The 18,253-nt window shown below is 47.6% G+C and overlaps 2 protein-coding genes across 2 annotated transcripts in view; one reads left to right on the forward strand and one right to left on the reverse strand.

The window, feature by feature from the left end:
• Nucleotides 1–1,455: 1,455 nt before the first annotated feature.
• Nucleotides 1,456–10,858, reverse strand: LOC144893352 (uncharacterized). Its single transcript, XM_078783906.1, has 2 exons — nt 10,377–10,858; nt 1,456–2,021 (listed from the first exon to the last, which is right to left on the reverse strand). The coding sequence occupies exons 1-2, from the start codon at nt 10,800–10,802 to the stop codon at nt 1,551–1,553; spliced, it is 897 nt and encodes a 298-aa protein (XP_078640032.1). The 5' UTR covers nt 10,803–10,858; the 3' UTR covers nt 1,456–1,550.
• Nucleotides 10,859–11,425: 567 nt separating this feature from the next.
• The window catches only part of DDX46 (DEAD-box helicase 46), a 180,923-nt gene continuing 174,095 nt past the window's right edge, over nt 11,426–18,253 (forward strand). The window contains exon 1 of the mRNA XM_078783905.1: nt 11,426–11,556. Within this exon, the coding sequence (XP_078640031.1) occupies nt 11,540–11,556 (17 nt within the window). The 5' untranslated portion in view covers nt 11,426–11,539. The remainder of the gene's footprint in view (nt 11,557–18,253) is intronic.

The following is an 18,253-nucleotide window of genomic DNA, read 5'->3' on the forward strand; positions in this document are numbered from 1 at the left end:
CAACAAATTTCAAGGACTGTGGAGTACAGTAGAACACTATAAAGGAAATATAAAACAGTGCTTCACTCCTTTAGTGAGCCACGTCCCAGCCATGCGTATGCAATACGCCCTCACAGCCATGCGTACAACATATGCCCTCATGCATACGACATACGCCCTCACGGCCATGCATACATGCATATGTGGCATCTCACACAGCAACAAGTATCAGTCTACCTTTGTACGCCATCTTGTTGTGAAATTACTCCATCATTTAAAGTTGGCCATAATCTCTTTCATCCCACAAAATGTCCAGCAATAGACCTTTCTCAAGCTCATCTGCTGCCCCAGTGGAACATTCTTGCCAAACTACAACACTGGACATGAAGATTGGTATCATAAAATGTAATGAGAAGGGTGAGAAACTCAGCGCCATTGTCCATTTGTTGGTGGCGAGTAGTACACCTTGAAAAGGTTAAGGATTTCGTATTTATTTAGCATCAAGTCGAATTTATTAATGCAAATGCCTTTTTATTTCAGGTTGTCGAAGTGTTTTTATTACGTTGTAGTGAAATTGACCACTCCAGACATTTTATTGCTCCACCATGCTTAAGCAAATCTTTTGCAGTGAGAACTTAATATACCTGTTCACAGGTCACCGGTAATTCCAAAAGGAAGCCCACCAGTTAATGTTTTTGGATACAGAGTCAAGGCTCATGGAAGAGCCATAACACTGAACATATCAGGGTACAACAGGCCAAAACAAATTGCAGAAAGAGGGGGAAACATCACCAGCAGAGTTGAAGGATAAATTAGAAGAAGTCTTGGACAAACAATGGGTGTGGGGAGGAAACAGGGATAGAGGAGGATGCACAGGTGGACAAGATAGATATGGAAGCAAAGCTGCAGGAAGGAAAAGGTGGAAATCTGGAAGGAGATGGGGGTGGGTGGTCACTGGGATAGAAAATATGGTTTTTGAAATCTGGGATTATCTGAGATGGTGCTTAACAGCTGTCTTGAAGATCTGGATCAAAGAATGAGATCGAAGAAAATGTGGAAGTTGATTCGACAGGTGTGAAAAAAGAGGAACAAATGAGTGGAGGTGAGCAGTGATCCTGAATTTTGGGAGTTTCACCCATAGGGGGTTGATGGTGGACTGTGTGTGTACTACAGGTAGCTGGCAGTTGGAGGGGACAAAACATGGAGAGAGAAGAGGATGCAAGACCAGAAAGGAGGTGGAAGCAGACAGAGACCACGAACCTGTGTGAGACAGGAAAGTGATAGGCCATAGACTAAGCTCCATCGTGGGAGATTCCAATAATCTTGAAGGCCTTGGTTTCCATGGCGTCACGATAAACAAGGTATGAGGCAGGGGGTGCCAGCCCAGAGAAAAGAGCAGTAATCCGTCAAAAATGGAGTACGGTCATCGTTACGGAGACCTGCGGTGAGATTTACAGGCAGTAAAAGACGAATACGTCAAAATTCGTAAATATTTTATTACACAATAAATAAATAGGTCTCCACAGTAATACACATGGTTGGTTATATTTGTAATGTATTCGATTTTGAGTTCAAAAACTGTGGTGGTTCTGTAAATATGGAGTTATTGCACCACTGCATTCTGGAGGAGACAAACCGTAATTGCTCGCAGTACCAGATTGATGGGTATAACTATCATTCGTGTCACTGCTGGTATTAATTTGCAGTTGTGGTCCATTGGCAACATGTGACAGGGGCCCCAGAAATCCCATCGAGCCATTGAAAATGGCCTCGTTGATAACTTTCTTCGTAATACATTGTTGCATGCGTTGCATTTTCCTCAGCTCCGCAGCCACTACTTTCCCAAAACTGTCAAATTCATCCTCGTTGTCAGGGTTATCGGAAATCGTTTTAAATTGTTCCATTGCAAGTTTGAGGACATCATCAACTGAAGTACTTTTTCGCTTTCTTTTCCTTGACAATGATTGCAGTTGTGTGGACACATTGATCGGGTGCCTCAAATTAGATGGTTGCACGGTCCCTTCAACTGACTCCAATTCCACCTGAAGAAATGAATAAGATAAATAACAATGCAATGATTATAAACATTTAACCTGATATGTAAAGGTCAGTCAGTCCCTGTGTCTGCCACAAGCTCTGCCCATTCTGCAGGCCATGCCTTTGTCTCCAGCGGCCCACAAAGCCGCTCCACATTTTGGTACCTCAAACGCAGTTACTTTCTGTCTGCCGGACACAGTCACGTCGCTTAGAACTCAATTATATATATATATATATATATATATATATATATATATATATATATATATATATATATATACATATATATATATATATATACATATATATATATATATACATATATATATATATATATATATATATATATATATATATATATATATATATATATACATATACATGTATATATATACATATACATGTATATATATACATATACATGTATATACATATATATATACAGACTTGGCATTTAATATGGAATATATATTTTTTCTTGACTTGGGTTTACTTTCTTAACTCAGTATATCAATCTGGTGAGTTTCTTTTACACTTTGGTGATTTATTTGTTAAAAGAACCATGTCACTGATTGTCTGTCGCAGCAAGAAGTCAACAACAGGATTATATCACAGGTGGCGTGGCAAAATGTACGGACAGGTGCATTTGATGATTGGCTTCACAGTCGGGTATACAAGGGTTGTTGCATTCTGTATTAGTGGAAAACAACTGCTGCACGTCTCCAAAAGTTATTGCCACTTCCTCTGGAGATGGTCCGTCAACTCGACAATGCTGTTTGTCATGGAGTGGTGGCTTTACGAAATGCTGGCATGAAACAGCGTGCTATTGCTCGGCAGTATGGCATCACTCAAGGTCAGGTGGCAAAGATCCTGAAACGAAATGCTCAGAGGGGTGTCCCTACTCCAATACCGAGGCCAGGACATCCCCGCAGAACCACAAGGAGGGATGATCGCCAGCTGCACCGGTTAGTCCGCAATGGCCGTACCAAGTCAGCTAATCGGCTTAGGGCTGAGTGGCCGCAACTGACAAATGTGCCTGTATCCAGAAGGCTGGTCAACCAACGACTGGTTCAAGCAGGCTATCGTGACAGGCGTCCCCTGAGAAAGCCACGCCTGACCAGACAACACCGCCAGCGCCGATTGCAGTGGGCCAGAGAGCACCGTCAATGGCAGCCAGGACACTGGAATCACGTGATCTTCAGTGACGAGTCTAGATTTCTGGTCTATCGTCAAGATGGCCGCGTCCGATTGCGCAGACAAGTGCATGAAGCCTACAACAAAGATTGTATCGTGCCAAGAGTCCAAGCTGGAGGTGGTGGGGTGACCGTTTGGGCTGCTTTTCATGCAGGGGGCAAAACTGACCTGGTTGTTCTGAATGGAAACCTGAACCAGTTCAAGTGCAGGGCCATTCTGGAAGAAACATTGCTTCCATTTGCTCGTGCAGCTTTTCGAGGAAACTTTGTCTTCCAAGATGACAATGCACGGCCTCATCGTGCTCGCATGATCCAACACTTTCTTGCTGACCATGGTGTAGAGCATATGGAGTGGCCTGCCATGTCCCCAGATATGAATCCGATAGAGAACTTGTGGGCAGAATTAACGCATCAAATCGACCACTTGGACCAGCAGCCGACCTCTGTGCGTGAATTGCAGCAGACTATTGTCACTGCATGGCAAGCGATTCCTGTCCAAACCTTGGCAAATCTCGTGAACAGCATGCCTCAATGTGTACGTGCTCTCCTGAATGCTCGTGGGGTTTACACGAAGTACTGAACTGTAATTTTACTGTCCGTAATCCCAGGCGTAATTTAACTTTTGTTAAAATTTTTTTTGGCTTATGTGCAAAATAAAGAGATACTTCTGGAAAACGTACAGAAGTTTAACACAGTACTGTCCGTGAATTGAGTTCGATATCAGTTTACATCACTTTCAAGGATCAATTTATTTGTTTTGAAATGTCAAATGTGGTTTTTGTTTCTTTTAAAGGTCACATTAACAAAATCTAGAATAATTTCAACATAATTCCAATGAACTTTTGGTTCTAAGACATCTTGAAAAGTACGTTCACCCCCCAAAAAAAAAATTCCATATTAAATGCCAAGTCTGTATATATATATATATATATATATATATATATATATATATATATATATATATATATATATATATATATATATATATATATATATATTAACCGGGTGTGTACCCCGGTTTAGAATAGGTACACCGTATCCCTGTCGTAAAAGGGTTGGCATCAGGAAGGGCATCCAGCCTATAAAACACTGCCTCAAAAAGGGAACCATGACAATTACAACTACACTACCGGTCAAAAGTTTTAGAACACCTCAATTTTTCCAGTTTTTATTGAAATTTAAGCAATTCAAGTCCAGCGAATAACCTGAAATGGTACAAAGGTAACCAGTAAACTGCTCGAGGTAAAAAAAAAAAGTTTAGGTGAGCAAAAACGGGAAAATAATGTCAATTGCACAGTTGTATTGTAAAAAAAGGCCTTCTTCAGGGAGCAAGTAATGGGTTAACAACTTACACCTGTTCTGCAGCAATGTAAGTAAATTAAGCCTTGAAAGTTGATGCAAACAATTCCTACAGGTGTCCCAACCTCTGCTGATTACTTGATTACAAACCCCCTGTCTGTATAAAAGCAGTATTGGAACAGACTGTCATTACACCCTCTGAAGCATTATTTGGACAATATTGCACTGCAGGAAGTAGTATATTGCTTTCAAATGGTGAGAAAAAGGCAATTAACAAAGGAAGACAGACAGACCATAAAAATGAATGAATGATCGTTTTAAGGCCATTTTCCCCGCGAGAGCAGGGGTTAGCCTTGCGGGCCCCATGACAATCATGGTTCCCTGTTTGAGGCAATGTTTTTTATGGCCGGATGCCCTTCCTGACGCCAACCCTTGGTCACGCTCTTCGATGCGCAGGGATACGGTGTACCTATTCTAAACTGGGGTACACACCGGGATCATTCATCCCAGCAAGCTGGTACTCAATTTTGCCGACCTCGGAAGGATGACAGGCTGAGTCTACCCCCCTGGCGTTAATTCAGCGATCGACCGGGATTCGAACCCAGGATCCTAGGATCCCAAGCCGGCACCCTAACCACTAAGCCAACACCAGGCTAACACTAAGCCAACAGACCATAGAAACCCTTAAAAGGGTAGGTCTTTTCTTCAGATAAATTCAAAAGAAAGCCAAGGTGTCAGTGAGTACAGTTTCTGACACCATCAAAAGGCACTTGGAAACTGGAGGAAACTCTGACAGGAAGAGGTCTGGCAGACCCAAAGCCACAACAGAATCAGAAGACAAGTTTCTGAGAGTCAACAGCTTGCGTGATAGGTGGCTCACATGACAACAACTTCAAGCACAGCTTAACACTGGTCGAAGTAAGCAAGTCTCAGTTTCAACTGTGAAGAGAAGACTTTGAGCTGCAGGTTTGCGTAAATTTCAATAAAAACTGGAAAAATTGAGGTGTTCTTAAACTTTTGACCGGTAGTGTACCTCGAGGTGTTCTCTCTCTCTCTCTCTCATCTTGCATATTACTGAGCTTCAAGAATCAAGGTGGGCTTTTCGTGCTGTCAATGGCAGTTTTAAAGGTAGTGAAAGTGACGGAACGTGTCTCGTGTTCCATGTCTAGCTTGCGGGTAGTTAGCGAGGCCACCTTGAACAGAACGTGATTGATATCGCAAGTGATAGCTACCATCGGTGGGGAGAAGTTGTTTGATGATGAGCATGAGAAACAAACACGTGTCGGGATTGATAACCATTCAGTCAATCGTCTACGAGATCCGTGTACATCACATCTCATCCCTACAGAATGCAGACATCAACCATATAAAACAAAATGCCATGTTAAGCCATGTCAACAAAACAAAATGCCATGTTAAGCCACGTTAACAAAACAAAATGCCATGTTAACAAAACAAAATGCCATGTTAACAAAACAAAATGCCATGTTAAGCCATGTTAACAAAACAAAATGCCATGTTAAGCCATGTTTACAAAACAAAATGCCATGTTAAGGTTCTCCATTAACAATCAGCCTGCTGTCGCTTGCCAAGCCAGTCATTCATCAATCGTTTCAATGGAGTGCTTGCTTGAGTGCTTAAGGTGCTTGACGAGTGCTCACGTGATATATCAAATCAATGAGGTAATCAAATTCTCTCCTGACAAGGTGGAGAAGTTTTTGTCAAACCTCGACGATGATTCTGCAACTGGACCAGACGGCATCAGCCCATGGGTCCTAAAACCCTGCTCTGCCACTCTGTCTCACCCGCTCTCTGTTCTCTTCACCCTCTCTTTTGCTCAAGGTCATCTGCCATCTGCTTGGAAATCAGCCAACATTACCGCTTTACACAAAAAAGGTGCAAAAACAGATCCTTGCAACTACAGAACAATCAGCCTGCTCCCAATAATCAGCAAGGTCATGGAATCAATCATCGCTTCTGACATCAAATCCTTCCTCTTCTCCAATGGCTTGATCTCGGATCATCAATTTGGATTCAGACCAGGTCATTCTACTCTGGACATGCTACTTCTGCTGGCTCAACAATGGATGGAGGCCCTTAATGCCAAACAGGAAATCAGAGATGTCTCCCTTGACATATCACGTGCCTTCAATACGGTCTGGGACCCTGCTCTGCTCACCAAACTCTCGTACTATGGTTTCCATGGAAATCCCCACGCATGGCTTGCTCTCTGGTCATAGTCAACGTGTGGCCCTGAATGGTTTTCTCAAAATATCCCCTTCCTGTTCAGGCTGGAGTTCCCCAAGGGAGTGTTCTGGGCCCTGTGCTTTTTCTGGTCTTCATCAATGATCTCCCCGACTCTCTGGAAAATCCTCTCTATCTCTTTGCTGATGACTCCACTCTCTGCCTCTCCATTCCTAATCCCTCAGGTCGTCAGTCTGCATCCTCCTCACTCTCTGCAGACCTGGACAAAATCACAGACTGGTCAAACAAGTGGAACATGTCTTTCAATCCTGACAAATCTCAAACTCTCACTATGTCTCTCCGAAAAGACTGACTGGACAACCCTCCCATCTACTTTCTCAACAATCCTCTTCAAGAAGTTCTGTCACTCAAGCTTTTGGGTCTCACTATGTGCCATGATCTTTCCTGGGAAAACCACATTTCCAAGCTGGCCTCCAAAGCCAGTCGCCGACTGGGCATCCTCCGTCGTGCGAAGTCCTTCCTTGGCACACCTGAGCTCCTCACCACATACAAGGCTTTCATCCACAGCTCAATGGAATACTGTTCCCCCCTCTGGGCTGGTGCTCCTGCCTCACACCTCGCTCGGCTAACACGCTGTTGAAGCCAAAGCTTTCAGAATCATTGGAATCTCCCGCGATGAAGCTAACTCCGAGGGCCTTTCACTCGCTCACCGCAGGCAGGTTGGTGGTCTTTCTGTCTTCTACCGACTCCTCTCCGGCCTTGCTCCCCCAGCTCTATCTGTGCTCGGTCCCCAAAATATTCCTACAGGCCACACAAGATCTGCCAGCAACCCTCTTATGGTTAAACTGCCAAAATAAAGACTCTCTGCTCACCTTCACTAATTCATTCTTCTTTTCTCCCACCTCTTGAACAAACTCCCTCACTCTCTTCAATCCCACTCCTCCCTCCTGGTCTTTAAAACAGCTGTTCACCACCATCTCTTATCTTCCCCCATCCAAAATCTTGATCTTTTCGACCCACGTTAATTCATCCCAAAATTTCTGAAATACGGAACTCTTTTCCTGAATGTATTTTAAACCTCTCCCACCCCCACCCCCCCTTCCCGTGCCTCCTCCCCCCCAAGCCCTCTTCCTCCAACAGATCTCCCGATGTCCCTGCTCTCCATCTTGTCTGCCGCTCCCTTTATCATGTTTCATGTTTTATGTGTCAGTTTGTCTTTTTGTGATCAATTTTAGCTCTTACACGAGCCTCAATCTTGTATACAAAAAAAAATAAAATCATATGAGGGAATCAAATCGCTGTTTTTGTGGGACGAGGCCAATCGAGCATAAAAGGACACCAAAAAAAACCGTTCAAATCTTCCTTCCAATATATTTATTGAAGAAAAGAACAAGTGTTAAGTGAAGCCATATCTATTAATTAAATCAAACATTTTGTGTTTTTGTATCTGTGGACCTTTAATGAAGAAGCGTGGTGGAAGAAGAAGAATTGTTGAAATGAAAACATAACCATAATTAAATTGAGATGTTTGTGTGAATTTTGTTTTGCTAATTAAATGGGCGGGGTTTAGAAATGGGGGTTTGGGGAGGGAGCGAGGGGGATTTGGGGAGGGAGGGGAGGTTGGGGGGGGGGTTAGTTGGGGAGGGTGGGGGGTAGTTGGGGAGGGTGGGGGGGGGGGAGTTGTGGAGGGTGGGGGGGGGGGGGGGGGGTTGGGGAGGGTGGGGGGGGGGGGGGGGTGTGGAGGGTGGGGGGGGGTTGGGGAGGGTGGGGGGGTGTGGAGGGGTGGGGGGGGGGGGGGGTTGGAGGGTGGGGGGGGGGGGGGGGGGGGGGTTGGGGAGGGTGGGGGGGGGGGGGGTTGGGGAGGGTGGGGGGGGGGGGGGTGGGGAGGGTGGGGGGGGGGGGTGGGGAGGGTGGGGGGGGGGGGGGTGGGGAGGGTGGGGGGGAGTTGGGGAGGGTGGGGGGGGAGTTGGGGAGGGTGGGGGGGGAGTTGGGGAGGGTGGGGGGGAGTTGGGGAGGGTGGGGGGATTGGGGGGAGGGTGGGGGGATTGGGGGGAGGGTGGGGGGATTGGGGGGAGTTGGGGAGGGTGGGGGGATTTGGGGAGGGTGGGGGGGGATTTGGGGAGGGTGGGGGGGGGAGTTGGGGAGGGTGGGGGGGGAGTTGGGGAGGGTGGGGGGGGAGTTGGGGAGGGTGGGGGGGGAGTTGGGGAGGGTGGGGGGGAGTTGGGGAGGGTGGGGGGGAGTTGGGGAGGGTGGGGGGGAGTTGGGGAGGGTGGGGGGGGGGGGTTGGGGAGGGTGGGGAGGGGGGGGGGGTTGGGGAGGGTGGGGAGGGGGGGGGGGGTTGGGGAGGGTGGGGAGGGGGGGTTGGGGAGGGTGGGGAGGGGGGGGGGTTGGGGAGGGTGGGGGGGGGGGGGGTTGGGGAGGAGTTGGGGGGAGGGTGGGGGGAGTTTGGGGGAGGGTGGGGGGAGTTTGGGGGAGGGTGGGGGGAGTTGGGGAGGGGGGGGAGTTGGGGAGGGTGGGGAGGGTGGGGGGAGGGTGGGGAGGGTGGGGGGAGTTGGGGAGGGTGGGGGGGAGTTGGGGAGGGTGGTGGGGGGGGGGAGTTGGGGAGGGTGGTGGGGGGGGGAGTTGGGGAGGGTGGGGGGAGTTGGGGAGGGTGGGGGGAGTTGGGGGAGGGTGGTGGTGGGGGAGTTGGGGAGGGTGGTGGTGGGGGAGTTGGGGAGGGTGGGGGGCAGTTGGGGAGGGTGGGGAGTTGGGGAGGGTGGTGGGGAGTTGGGGAGGGTGGTGGGGAGTTGGGGAGGGTGGTGGGGAGTTGGGGAGGGTGGTGGGGGGGGGAGTTGGGGCGGGTGGTGGGGGGGAGTTGGGGAGGGTGGTGGGGGGGAGTTGGGGAGGGTGGTGGGGGGGAGTTGGGGAGGGTGGGGGTGTTGGGGAGGGTGGGGGGGAGGGTGGGGGGGAGGGGTTGGGGAGGGTGGGGGGAGTTGGGGAGGGTGGGGGGAGTTGGGGAGGGTGGTGGTGGGGAGTTGGGGAGGGTGGTGGTGGGGGAGTTGGGGAGGGTGGGGGGCAGTTGGGGAGGGTGGGGGCAGTTGGGGAGGGTGGTGGGGAGTTGGGGAGGGTGGTGGGGAGTTGGGGAGGGTGGTGGGGAGTTGGGGAGGGTGGTGGGGGGGGAGTTGGGGCGGGTGGTGGGGGGGGGAGTTGGGGCGGGTGGTGGGGGGGAGTTGGGGAGGGTGGGGGTGTTGGGGAGGGTGGGGGGGGGTTGGGGAGGGTGGGGGGGGGGTTGGGAGGGTGGGGGGGGGGGTTGGGGAGGGTGGGGGGGAGGGGTTGGGGAGGGTGGGGGGGAGGGGTTGGGGAGGCGATTGGGAGGAGTTTGGGGGGGGGGATTGGGAGGAGTTTGGGGGGGGATTGGGGGAGTTGGTGTGGGATCGGTTTGGGGAGGGGCTTATGAATATGAGGAAGGGTTTGGAGGAGTTTTGGTGTTTGAGGTTTGGAAGAGGGTGATTGGTGGAGGGGGGGTTGGGAGAGGGGGGTTGGGAGAGGGTGTTTGTTTGGGGAGAAGATTTTACTTTTAGGGGAGGGATTTGGGGTTTGGAGGGGTTTGGGGAGGGGATTGGTAAGGTTGGGAGGAGGTTTGGGGCGGTTGGGAGAGGGATGGGGGTGTGGTGGGGACTGGACCTGACTATCGTTTCCCAGCGATTCTTCACCTTCATCAAACGACGAAGAAGCGGCTTCTCGTTGGTCTTCTCCATTTTCGAGGAATTGCAAAGCATTGAAACACCACAGTTTCGGTTCATAAAAGTCATCCATCCCCGTTCCGTTGCTCTTTGCCGCCGATTTCAATTTGAGTTCCTTCCTAAACTGAGTGCGCAGGGTGTTTATTTTTGCTTTCACTTGCTGGAGTGTTGTTTCAGAATTCCATTCACGCGCTTTCTCCAACAAAACCTGATACGCAGCAGTTTTTGCTTGTCTATCTCTGTAGCAATCACTTTTTATCATCCACAAACAAGGAAACTCGCGATACAGTTCAATAAATTCCAACACGAACGAGCGCCGCCATTCAAGACTCCCTCGCTTGGGCGCAGCCATGTTGTTGTCCCGCATACGGAACGCTTTGCTGCCCTCCGAATGGCTCTCCCGCGCACGGGACCGTTTGCTGCCCTCCGATTGGCTCTCCCGCACACAGAATGACAGAATGCTTTGCTGCCCTCCGATTGGCTCTCCCGCGCACGGGACGCTTTGCTGCCCTCCGATTGGCTTTCCCGCACACAGAATGCTTTGCTGCCCTCCGATTGGTTCTCCCGCGCACGGGACGCTTTGCTGCCCTCCGATTGGCTCCCGCGCACGGGTTGTTGTTTCTGGGTAAAACGAAGAGACATTCAATTCAACACCACACGAGGTCACGTAACATGGCACGACGTTTTACACCTGAATTTTGGCGTCGATTCTGCAGTCCGATTCATTAAAGGAAGTCGGTAATTAAAAGGTATAAATGGCGTTATCGGAGTGCTGCTGTATGTTATTTTGTGCTGCTAATGTTTTAACTGTGATAAGACTGCATCCGGTGTATATCCAGTGAAAATATCAAAAGATTGCCAAAATTATTAAAGAAGCATTGTGGAAAATCTTCCATGACTGTCAAATGAGGAATATAAGCCTAAATGACACCAATAACAATCACACACAAAAAAACCATCAGGAACAACAACATCAACAACAACAACATCAGTGGCGAAATGAGCCTTTGAGTGTAGATTGCGAAAGTGTGTTAGATTGGTCCATGAGGCCGCCGTTAGGTTCGTCTTTAACACTTCGCGCTGCAAATGAAATAGCAGAGTTCGATGGCGAGGGATTCCAGGTGAGTTTGTCTCTTGAAGGAGCTCACCGTGGGATGCTCTAGTGTGGGATGCTGGTTCATAAGGAGCCACACTTTAATGGTGCACCGGGGCCTACGGCTCTACTTTGGTCGTGGCCTCAATTACAAGCCTCGGTGATCCCGGAATGGTTTTTCGAAACCGCCTCCTCCAGTTTGGACTTGTTGTTGTATGAATCGGTAATGGGATGACAAGGGAGTCGTGGATTAACCGCACAAGCAAATGTGTGGCCCTTTACATGGGCATAATGGAGTTCGGGCCTTGGGTCGGATATTCGGGCCTTGGGTCGGATATTCGGGCCTTGGGTCGGATAGCGTTTGTCATAATATTAATTATTATTATTTGGATAATGTGAAGACGTATTCATCGCATATAGCTTGTGGTTGCTTGAAAATGAATGATTTACCATTGATCAAATAACTGAGAAGCGAAATGATTTTGATGTCATGCTGTAAGTGTCCAGCTTGCTTCAAGAGACCATTTTGAATCGTTCATTTGCAAGGACAGGTACAGGTATTGCCATTGGTAATTAAGGCAACCCGTCCTCTTCTTCCCGTTCTTGGTCCCCATGATACGTCATTGACCCGTTTTTCATCCCCTTCTTATCAATACACGTGACATGTTCAAAACTACGACTACCATGGTTGCTTGGTTACCAGTCATCTCGGTCCATGAGTATCCCAGCCTGTCATCATCAGCTATCTCACGTTAAGAAGCGATCTTGTTCATATATATTATAATGAAGACCCAATAGGCAATACATTTAATCTATCAGTTGTTGTTGTTTAGCCCCGGATAGTTCTCTCGAACAGGCCCGGAGACGGCAGGTAGATCTCCCAGGACGACCCTGAGATCCCCCACATCTAAGGTGGTGTACACCTGCCTTCGTAAGGCCGGAGACACAGACAAGACGAGAGGGAGTGGACCGGTCCTTGGGGACCGACCGGTGCTCTGACCGTGCCCACCGCCATGATTAATCTGGACAACAAGGAAGAGTGGGGTACATTTGGCCCACAACTTGCTTCAATGCTGTCTGAGCGACATTCTTACTTTACCTTAAATTTAACTTTACATCGAGATGTACTCTGCATTCACAAGCAGGGAATTTGGTCTTGGGAGCGGCATGCCGTCAAATCTCTTTTTAACTCAACTAGACTATGTCCAGCTGAGTTTTTGTCGACACCCAGTGTCCGTCGTCCGTCGTCAGTCTGTCTGTCGGCTGTCGGCTGTCTGTTTGTCTGTCTGTCGTCTGTAAACAATTCGATGTCTACGCTCTAAAAGTCACAAATGTTGATCATTAAGTTTGATGAAACTTGTTATGCAGAATCTTTAAGACATAAACTAGTTTGGGATTGCATTTGGGCGTTGCACGTCCAAAAATGGGTGAGGCAGGGCGGCCATATTGAAAATCAATTTTTGTCATATATTTTCAGCACATATAAACTATATAGTTTGTGGTTCTATTATGCATATTCTAACCATATTGATATAGACCAGTTGAGTTCAGGTTTCCTGGAACCTCTCTAGTTTGATGTGATGCGATGAGCAAAGAGTTCAGGTGTGCAGTCAGCTGGAATGTCGGAAGTTTAACCAGGATGTGGTTGATGGAGCAAGGCATACATCCTGGATTTGCTGGGGATGGTCAGTGGGCTGAGATTGCAGAGGGAGCAATGTTGGAGAATAGACGGTACAAAAAAAAGTATACCATTGAGGTGTTGACAAAGGCTTTGTAGACCATGAGGAGATCTGAGTTTCCAAGGAAAGACCTGGAACGATTTTGTGCCATTTGGTGATGGAATAAGCTAGGCCGAGATATTTGTACACTCTACAGGTAGTGCGGGTCAAGTTAGCCAAAGTTACCGAAGGTGGAGGGAAGTTATGTTTTCACCCCTGTATATATCATTCTGTCTGTCTAGCCTGGTGTTGGCTTAGCGGTTAGGGTGCCGGCTTGGGATCCTAGGATCCTGGGTTTGAATCCCGGTCGATCGCTGAATTAACGCCAGGGGGGTTGACTCAGCCTGTCATCCTTCAGAGGTCGGCAAATTGAGTACCAGCTTGCTGGGATGAATGATCACGGTGTGTACCCCGATTTAGAATAGGTACACCGTATCCCTGATCATCGTAAGAGGCGACCAAGGGTTGGCGTCAGGAAGGGCATCCGGCCATAAAAAAAACATCGCCTCAAACAGGGAGCCATGATTGTCATGGGGCCCGCAAGGCTAACCCCCGCTCTAGCGGGGAAAAATGGCCTTTAAAACGATCATTCATTCATTCATTCATTCATTCATTCATATATCTGTCTGTCTGTTTGTGAACAGGATATCTCAAAAAGTTATATGCATATTTGGACGAAACTTGGTGAGCAGGTTATGTGTGTGATGAAGATGAATCAGTTTGATTTTGGTGAAAATGTGAATCCATATAATATGAGATTTTAAAAAGTGATTCTTCACCCTTCAGAGGTGGTGCCAAACCCGGTACATAACACGATATTAAAAAAACTTGTTGATGATTTATGACAAAACTTGGTGGATGAGTTGGTTCGACGACAAGAAGAAGCCGATCGACTGTGTTTAACCCTGACCTGACTGCACTGGGTGATTTTAAGCTTTCTCTGACTGTTCTCGGGTGTTGATGGTCTGATTAACTTGAAAAATTTGTACACGCATAGATCATCACGTAATCAGCGTGATGGTAAAAAAAAATTTCACCTGTTAATTCGTCTAAATATTGCCTAATTGTATAATATTGCCAATTTTAGTACAGGGAAGATTTGTCCCAGTGATTTTGATGCTTTATACGTGGGTGATTATTTTAAGTGAGATTCTTACAAGAGTTTTCCGTTGTATCACAATGTTTTGTTTCTGTTCGAGTGGAGATATTAGCTGAAACCAATTGAATGTGTGTATGTGGGATTCAAGGTGTTTCTTTAAATTGTCCATCAACAATAAGTCCTTTGAACAGACATCACAATGTGTTGCATTCCTCATATTTATATCGTACTAGCAGAAGTACCCGGCGTTGCCGGGCAGGGAGGGGGAGGAGCGGAGAGGGGGGGAAGGAGCAGGGAGGGGGGGGAAGGGGGATGGAGGGAGGGAAGGGGGGAAGGGGAGGCGAGGTGGGGCGAAGGGGAGAGGAGGAGGGAGAGGGAGGAAAATGGGGGGAAGGGGAGGGGGGAGGCAGGATATGAAGGGGGTTCATATATATGCTGGTGGGTGAATGTGGCATTCATCACGTTTCTTAGTTAAGTGTGATGCCGATCAGGAAGAAGAAGAAGCCGTACTACCAAATTCGTACACTTCCGGAATTTAGATTTATTTGTATTCAAATGTCTAGTATTGTTTTGTATTTATTTATGCGAATGTGTACTTGTATATAAACCACCGTTTAGAGGCCATTTTTCCCCGCTAAGCGGGGGTTGGCCTTTTCGGGGACCGTGGTTGTTGTTTTTTTTTTGGTCCCCTTTTTGAAGCAATGTTTTACGGCCGGATGCCCTTCCTGCCGCCAACCCTGTTTGTCGCCTTTTTACGATAAACAGGGAATTACCAGTGTACTGGTACTCAATTTGCCGACCTCGGAAGGATGACAGGCTGAGTCAACCCCCCTGGCGTTAATTCAGCGATCGACCGGGATTCGAACCCAGGATCCTTGGATCCTAAGCTGGCACCCTAGCCGCCAGCCCACTTGTATATAACTGTCATTAATTTTAAAAGGCTAAGGCACTATCGAGCGTTTTTTTTTATTTTTTAAAATTCATTTATTTATTTATTTTTTTATTATTTTTAACTCCAAAAAAACGATCGTTTTTTTTTCATTTTTTCTAAAACTTCTTTTGCCTAAAACACTCCCAGGCACTCACTGATGAACCTCTGAAAGTTTGACGAAGATCCGTTCAGCCATCTCTGAGAAAATGGCGACACACACACACACACACACACACACACACACACACACACACACACACACACACACACACACACACACACACACACACACACACACACATCTCTTATATAGTAGATAACTGCTTAAAATATAATTTTCTTGGTGAAAATCTCGTGGTAATTTATAGATACTTTTGCATTTTAAATAAAATTTATGCTTTTAAAGATGCTCCTTATTCCCAACTTTTTAGATGATGATAATTTAATAATTTTCACAAAGTCAAGTTCTCAACCCGAGTATCAACTTCTATCACAAGGTTTTAATGCGGGTCTTCAAAAATAAGATATAATCTGTGTATTTAAATTTCAAAACAAACTAAGTGATTATAACATTGAACATGAAAACAGGCAAAGACACATAAAACATACAATGAAGGGAGCGGGAGACGAGGAGGGGGAGAGAGAGGGAAGCACACAAGCACAACAACAGTAAATAAACAGAGACGTTGGTAGATCTGTGGGATGGGGGGGGGGGCGGCTGGAATGGAGGGAGGGGTACGGTACACGGTAGAAAGCAAATTAACACTTCTAGGAATTTCAGGAAAGAAGTTGTGGATTGAAAGAGGCAGATTTTGGGTGTTTTAACGTTGGTAGAAAAGATCAAGATTTGGAATGGGGGAAGATAAGAGATGGTGGTGAACAGCTGTTTTAAAGACCTGGAGGGAGGCGTGGGATTGAAGAGAATGTGGGAGATTGTTCCAGAGGCAGGAGAAAAGAGGAATGAAAGAGTGAAGGTTAGCAGAGAGTCTTGATTTTGGCAGTTTCACCAGAAGAGGGTTGCTGGCAGATCTTGTACATCCTGCAGGAATATTTGGGGAACAGAGCACAGACAGACCTGGGGGAGCAAGGCTGGAGAGGGGTCTGTAGAAGACAGAAAGACCACCAACCTGCCTGCCTGCGGTGAGCGAGTGAAAGGCCCTCAGAATCAGCTTCATCGCGGGAGATACCAATGATTCTGAATACTTTGGCTTCTACAGCGTGAAGCCGAGCTCGACGTGAGGCAGGAGCACCAGCCCTGAGGGGAGAGCAGTATTCCATCGAGCTGCGGATGAAAGCTTGTCTGTGGTGAGGAGCTCAGAAGTGCCCAGAAAGGACTTTGCACGACAGAGGATTCCCAGACTGCGACTGGCTTTGGAGGCCAGCTTGGAAATGTGATTTTCCCAGGAAAGATCATGGCAGATAGTGAGACCCAAAAGCTTGAGTGACAGAACTTCTTCAAGAGGATTAATCAGAAAGTGGATGGGAGGGTTGTCCAGACGGAGACACAAAGTGAGAGCGTGAGATTTGTCAAGATTGAAAGACATGTTCCACTTGTTTGACCAGTTTGAGATGTTATCCAGGTCTGCAGAGAGTGACGAGGCTGCTGCCTGCCGATCTGAGGGTTGAGGTATGGAGCGGCAGAGTGGAGTCCTCAGCAAAGAGATAGAGAGGATTTTTCAGAGAGTCGGAAAGATCATTGATAAATACCAAAAAAATCACAGGGCCCAGACCACTTCCTTGAGGAACTCCATCCTGAACAGGAAGAGGAGATAAGAGAATTCCATTCAGGGCCACACGTTGACTGCAACCAGAGAGGAAGTCCGCAAGCCATGCGTGGAGGTTACCATGCACACCACAGGAGGAGAATTTGGTGAGCAGGGCGGGGTAACAGACCGTATTGAAGACATGAGATATGTCAAGGGAGGCAGCTCTGATTTCCTGTTTGGCATTGAGGACCTCCATGCATTGTTGAGACAGCAGAAGCAGCATGTCCAGAGTAGAGTGACCTGGTCTAAATCCAAATTGATGATCCGAGATCAAGCCATTGGAGAAGAGGAAGGATTTGATGTCAGAAGGGATGATTGATTCCATGACTTTGCTGAGGTAAGCTGAAACCTTGCTGGAAAGGTAAGTATCGGCTCGAGTGGTAGAAGAAAAAGGAGGGAGTGGGTGGGGCGAGACAACACGCACGTGGTCGTGGGTGGGGACCGCGAGGAGAGAAGGCAATAATAAAGTATTTTTTGTCTTTTTGTATTTAAAACGTTAGACAAAGGGTAAGATGTGCGGGGGAGGTAGGGGGAGAAAAGAAAATCAAAGAAAAAAGCAATACAGCAAAGGAAAGAACTTAAGTTTACAAAATACCGATGGGGGTAGGGAGCCTAGAGGGTCCAGGCCGCACATGCGGTGCGAACACAAAACAACTAATTACACACAAGTTTGCACGAATTACAAACCAAGGCGATCTAGAAACACACAGTAACACATACACGGTCAAATATGAATGAATGATCGTTTTAAGACATTTTCCCCGCTGGAGCAGGGGTTAGCCTTGCGGGCCCCATGACAATCATGGTTCCCTGTTTGAGGCAATGTTTTTATGGCCGGATGCCCTTCCTGGCACCTATAACTGGTCAAATAAGCAGTGGAAATTTGACAAAGACACAAATGGGAAAATTCTTCATTTTGATGACGTGGAGAGCTCGAAGGACGCTTCCTCGCCGGAGGAACCAGAAGTGGAAGTGATCGAGCATTCATTCATTCATTAATTGTTCTACATTATGCAGTAAAAAAAGCCCTGGTGTTGGGCTGGCGGCTAGGGTGCCAGCTTAGGATCCAAGGATCCTGTGTTCGAATCCCGGTCGATCGCTGAATTAACGCCAGGGGGGTTGACTCAGCCTGTCATCCTTCCGAGGTCGGCAAATTGAGTACCAGTACACTGGTAATTCCCTGTTTATCGTAAAAAGGCGACAAACAGGGT

This window comes from Myxine glutinosa, chromosome 8 (assembly GCF_964187855.1).
Source record: "Myxine glutinosa chromosome 8, kmMyxGlut1.1, whole genome shotgun sequence".
Taxonomy (NCBI): domain Eukaryota; kingdom Metazoa; phylum Chordata; class Myxini; order Myxiniformes; family Myxinidae; genus Myxine; species Myxine glutinosa.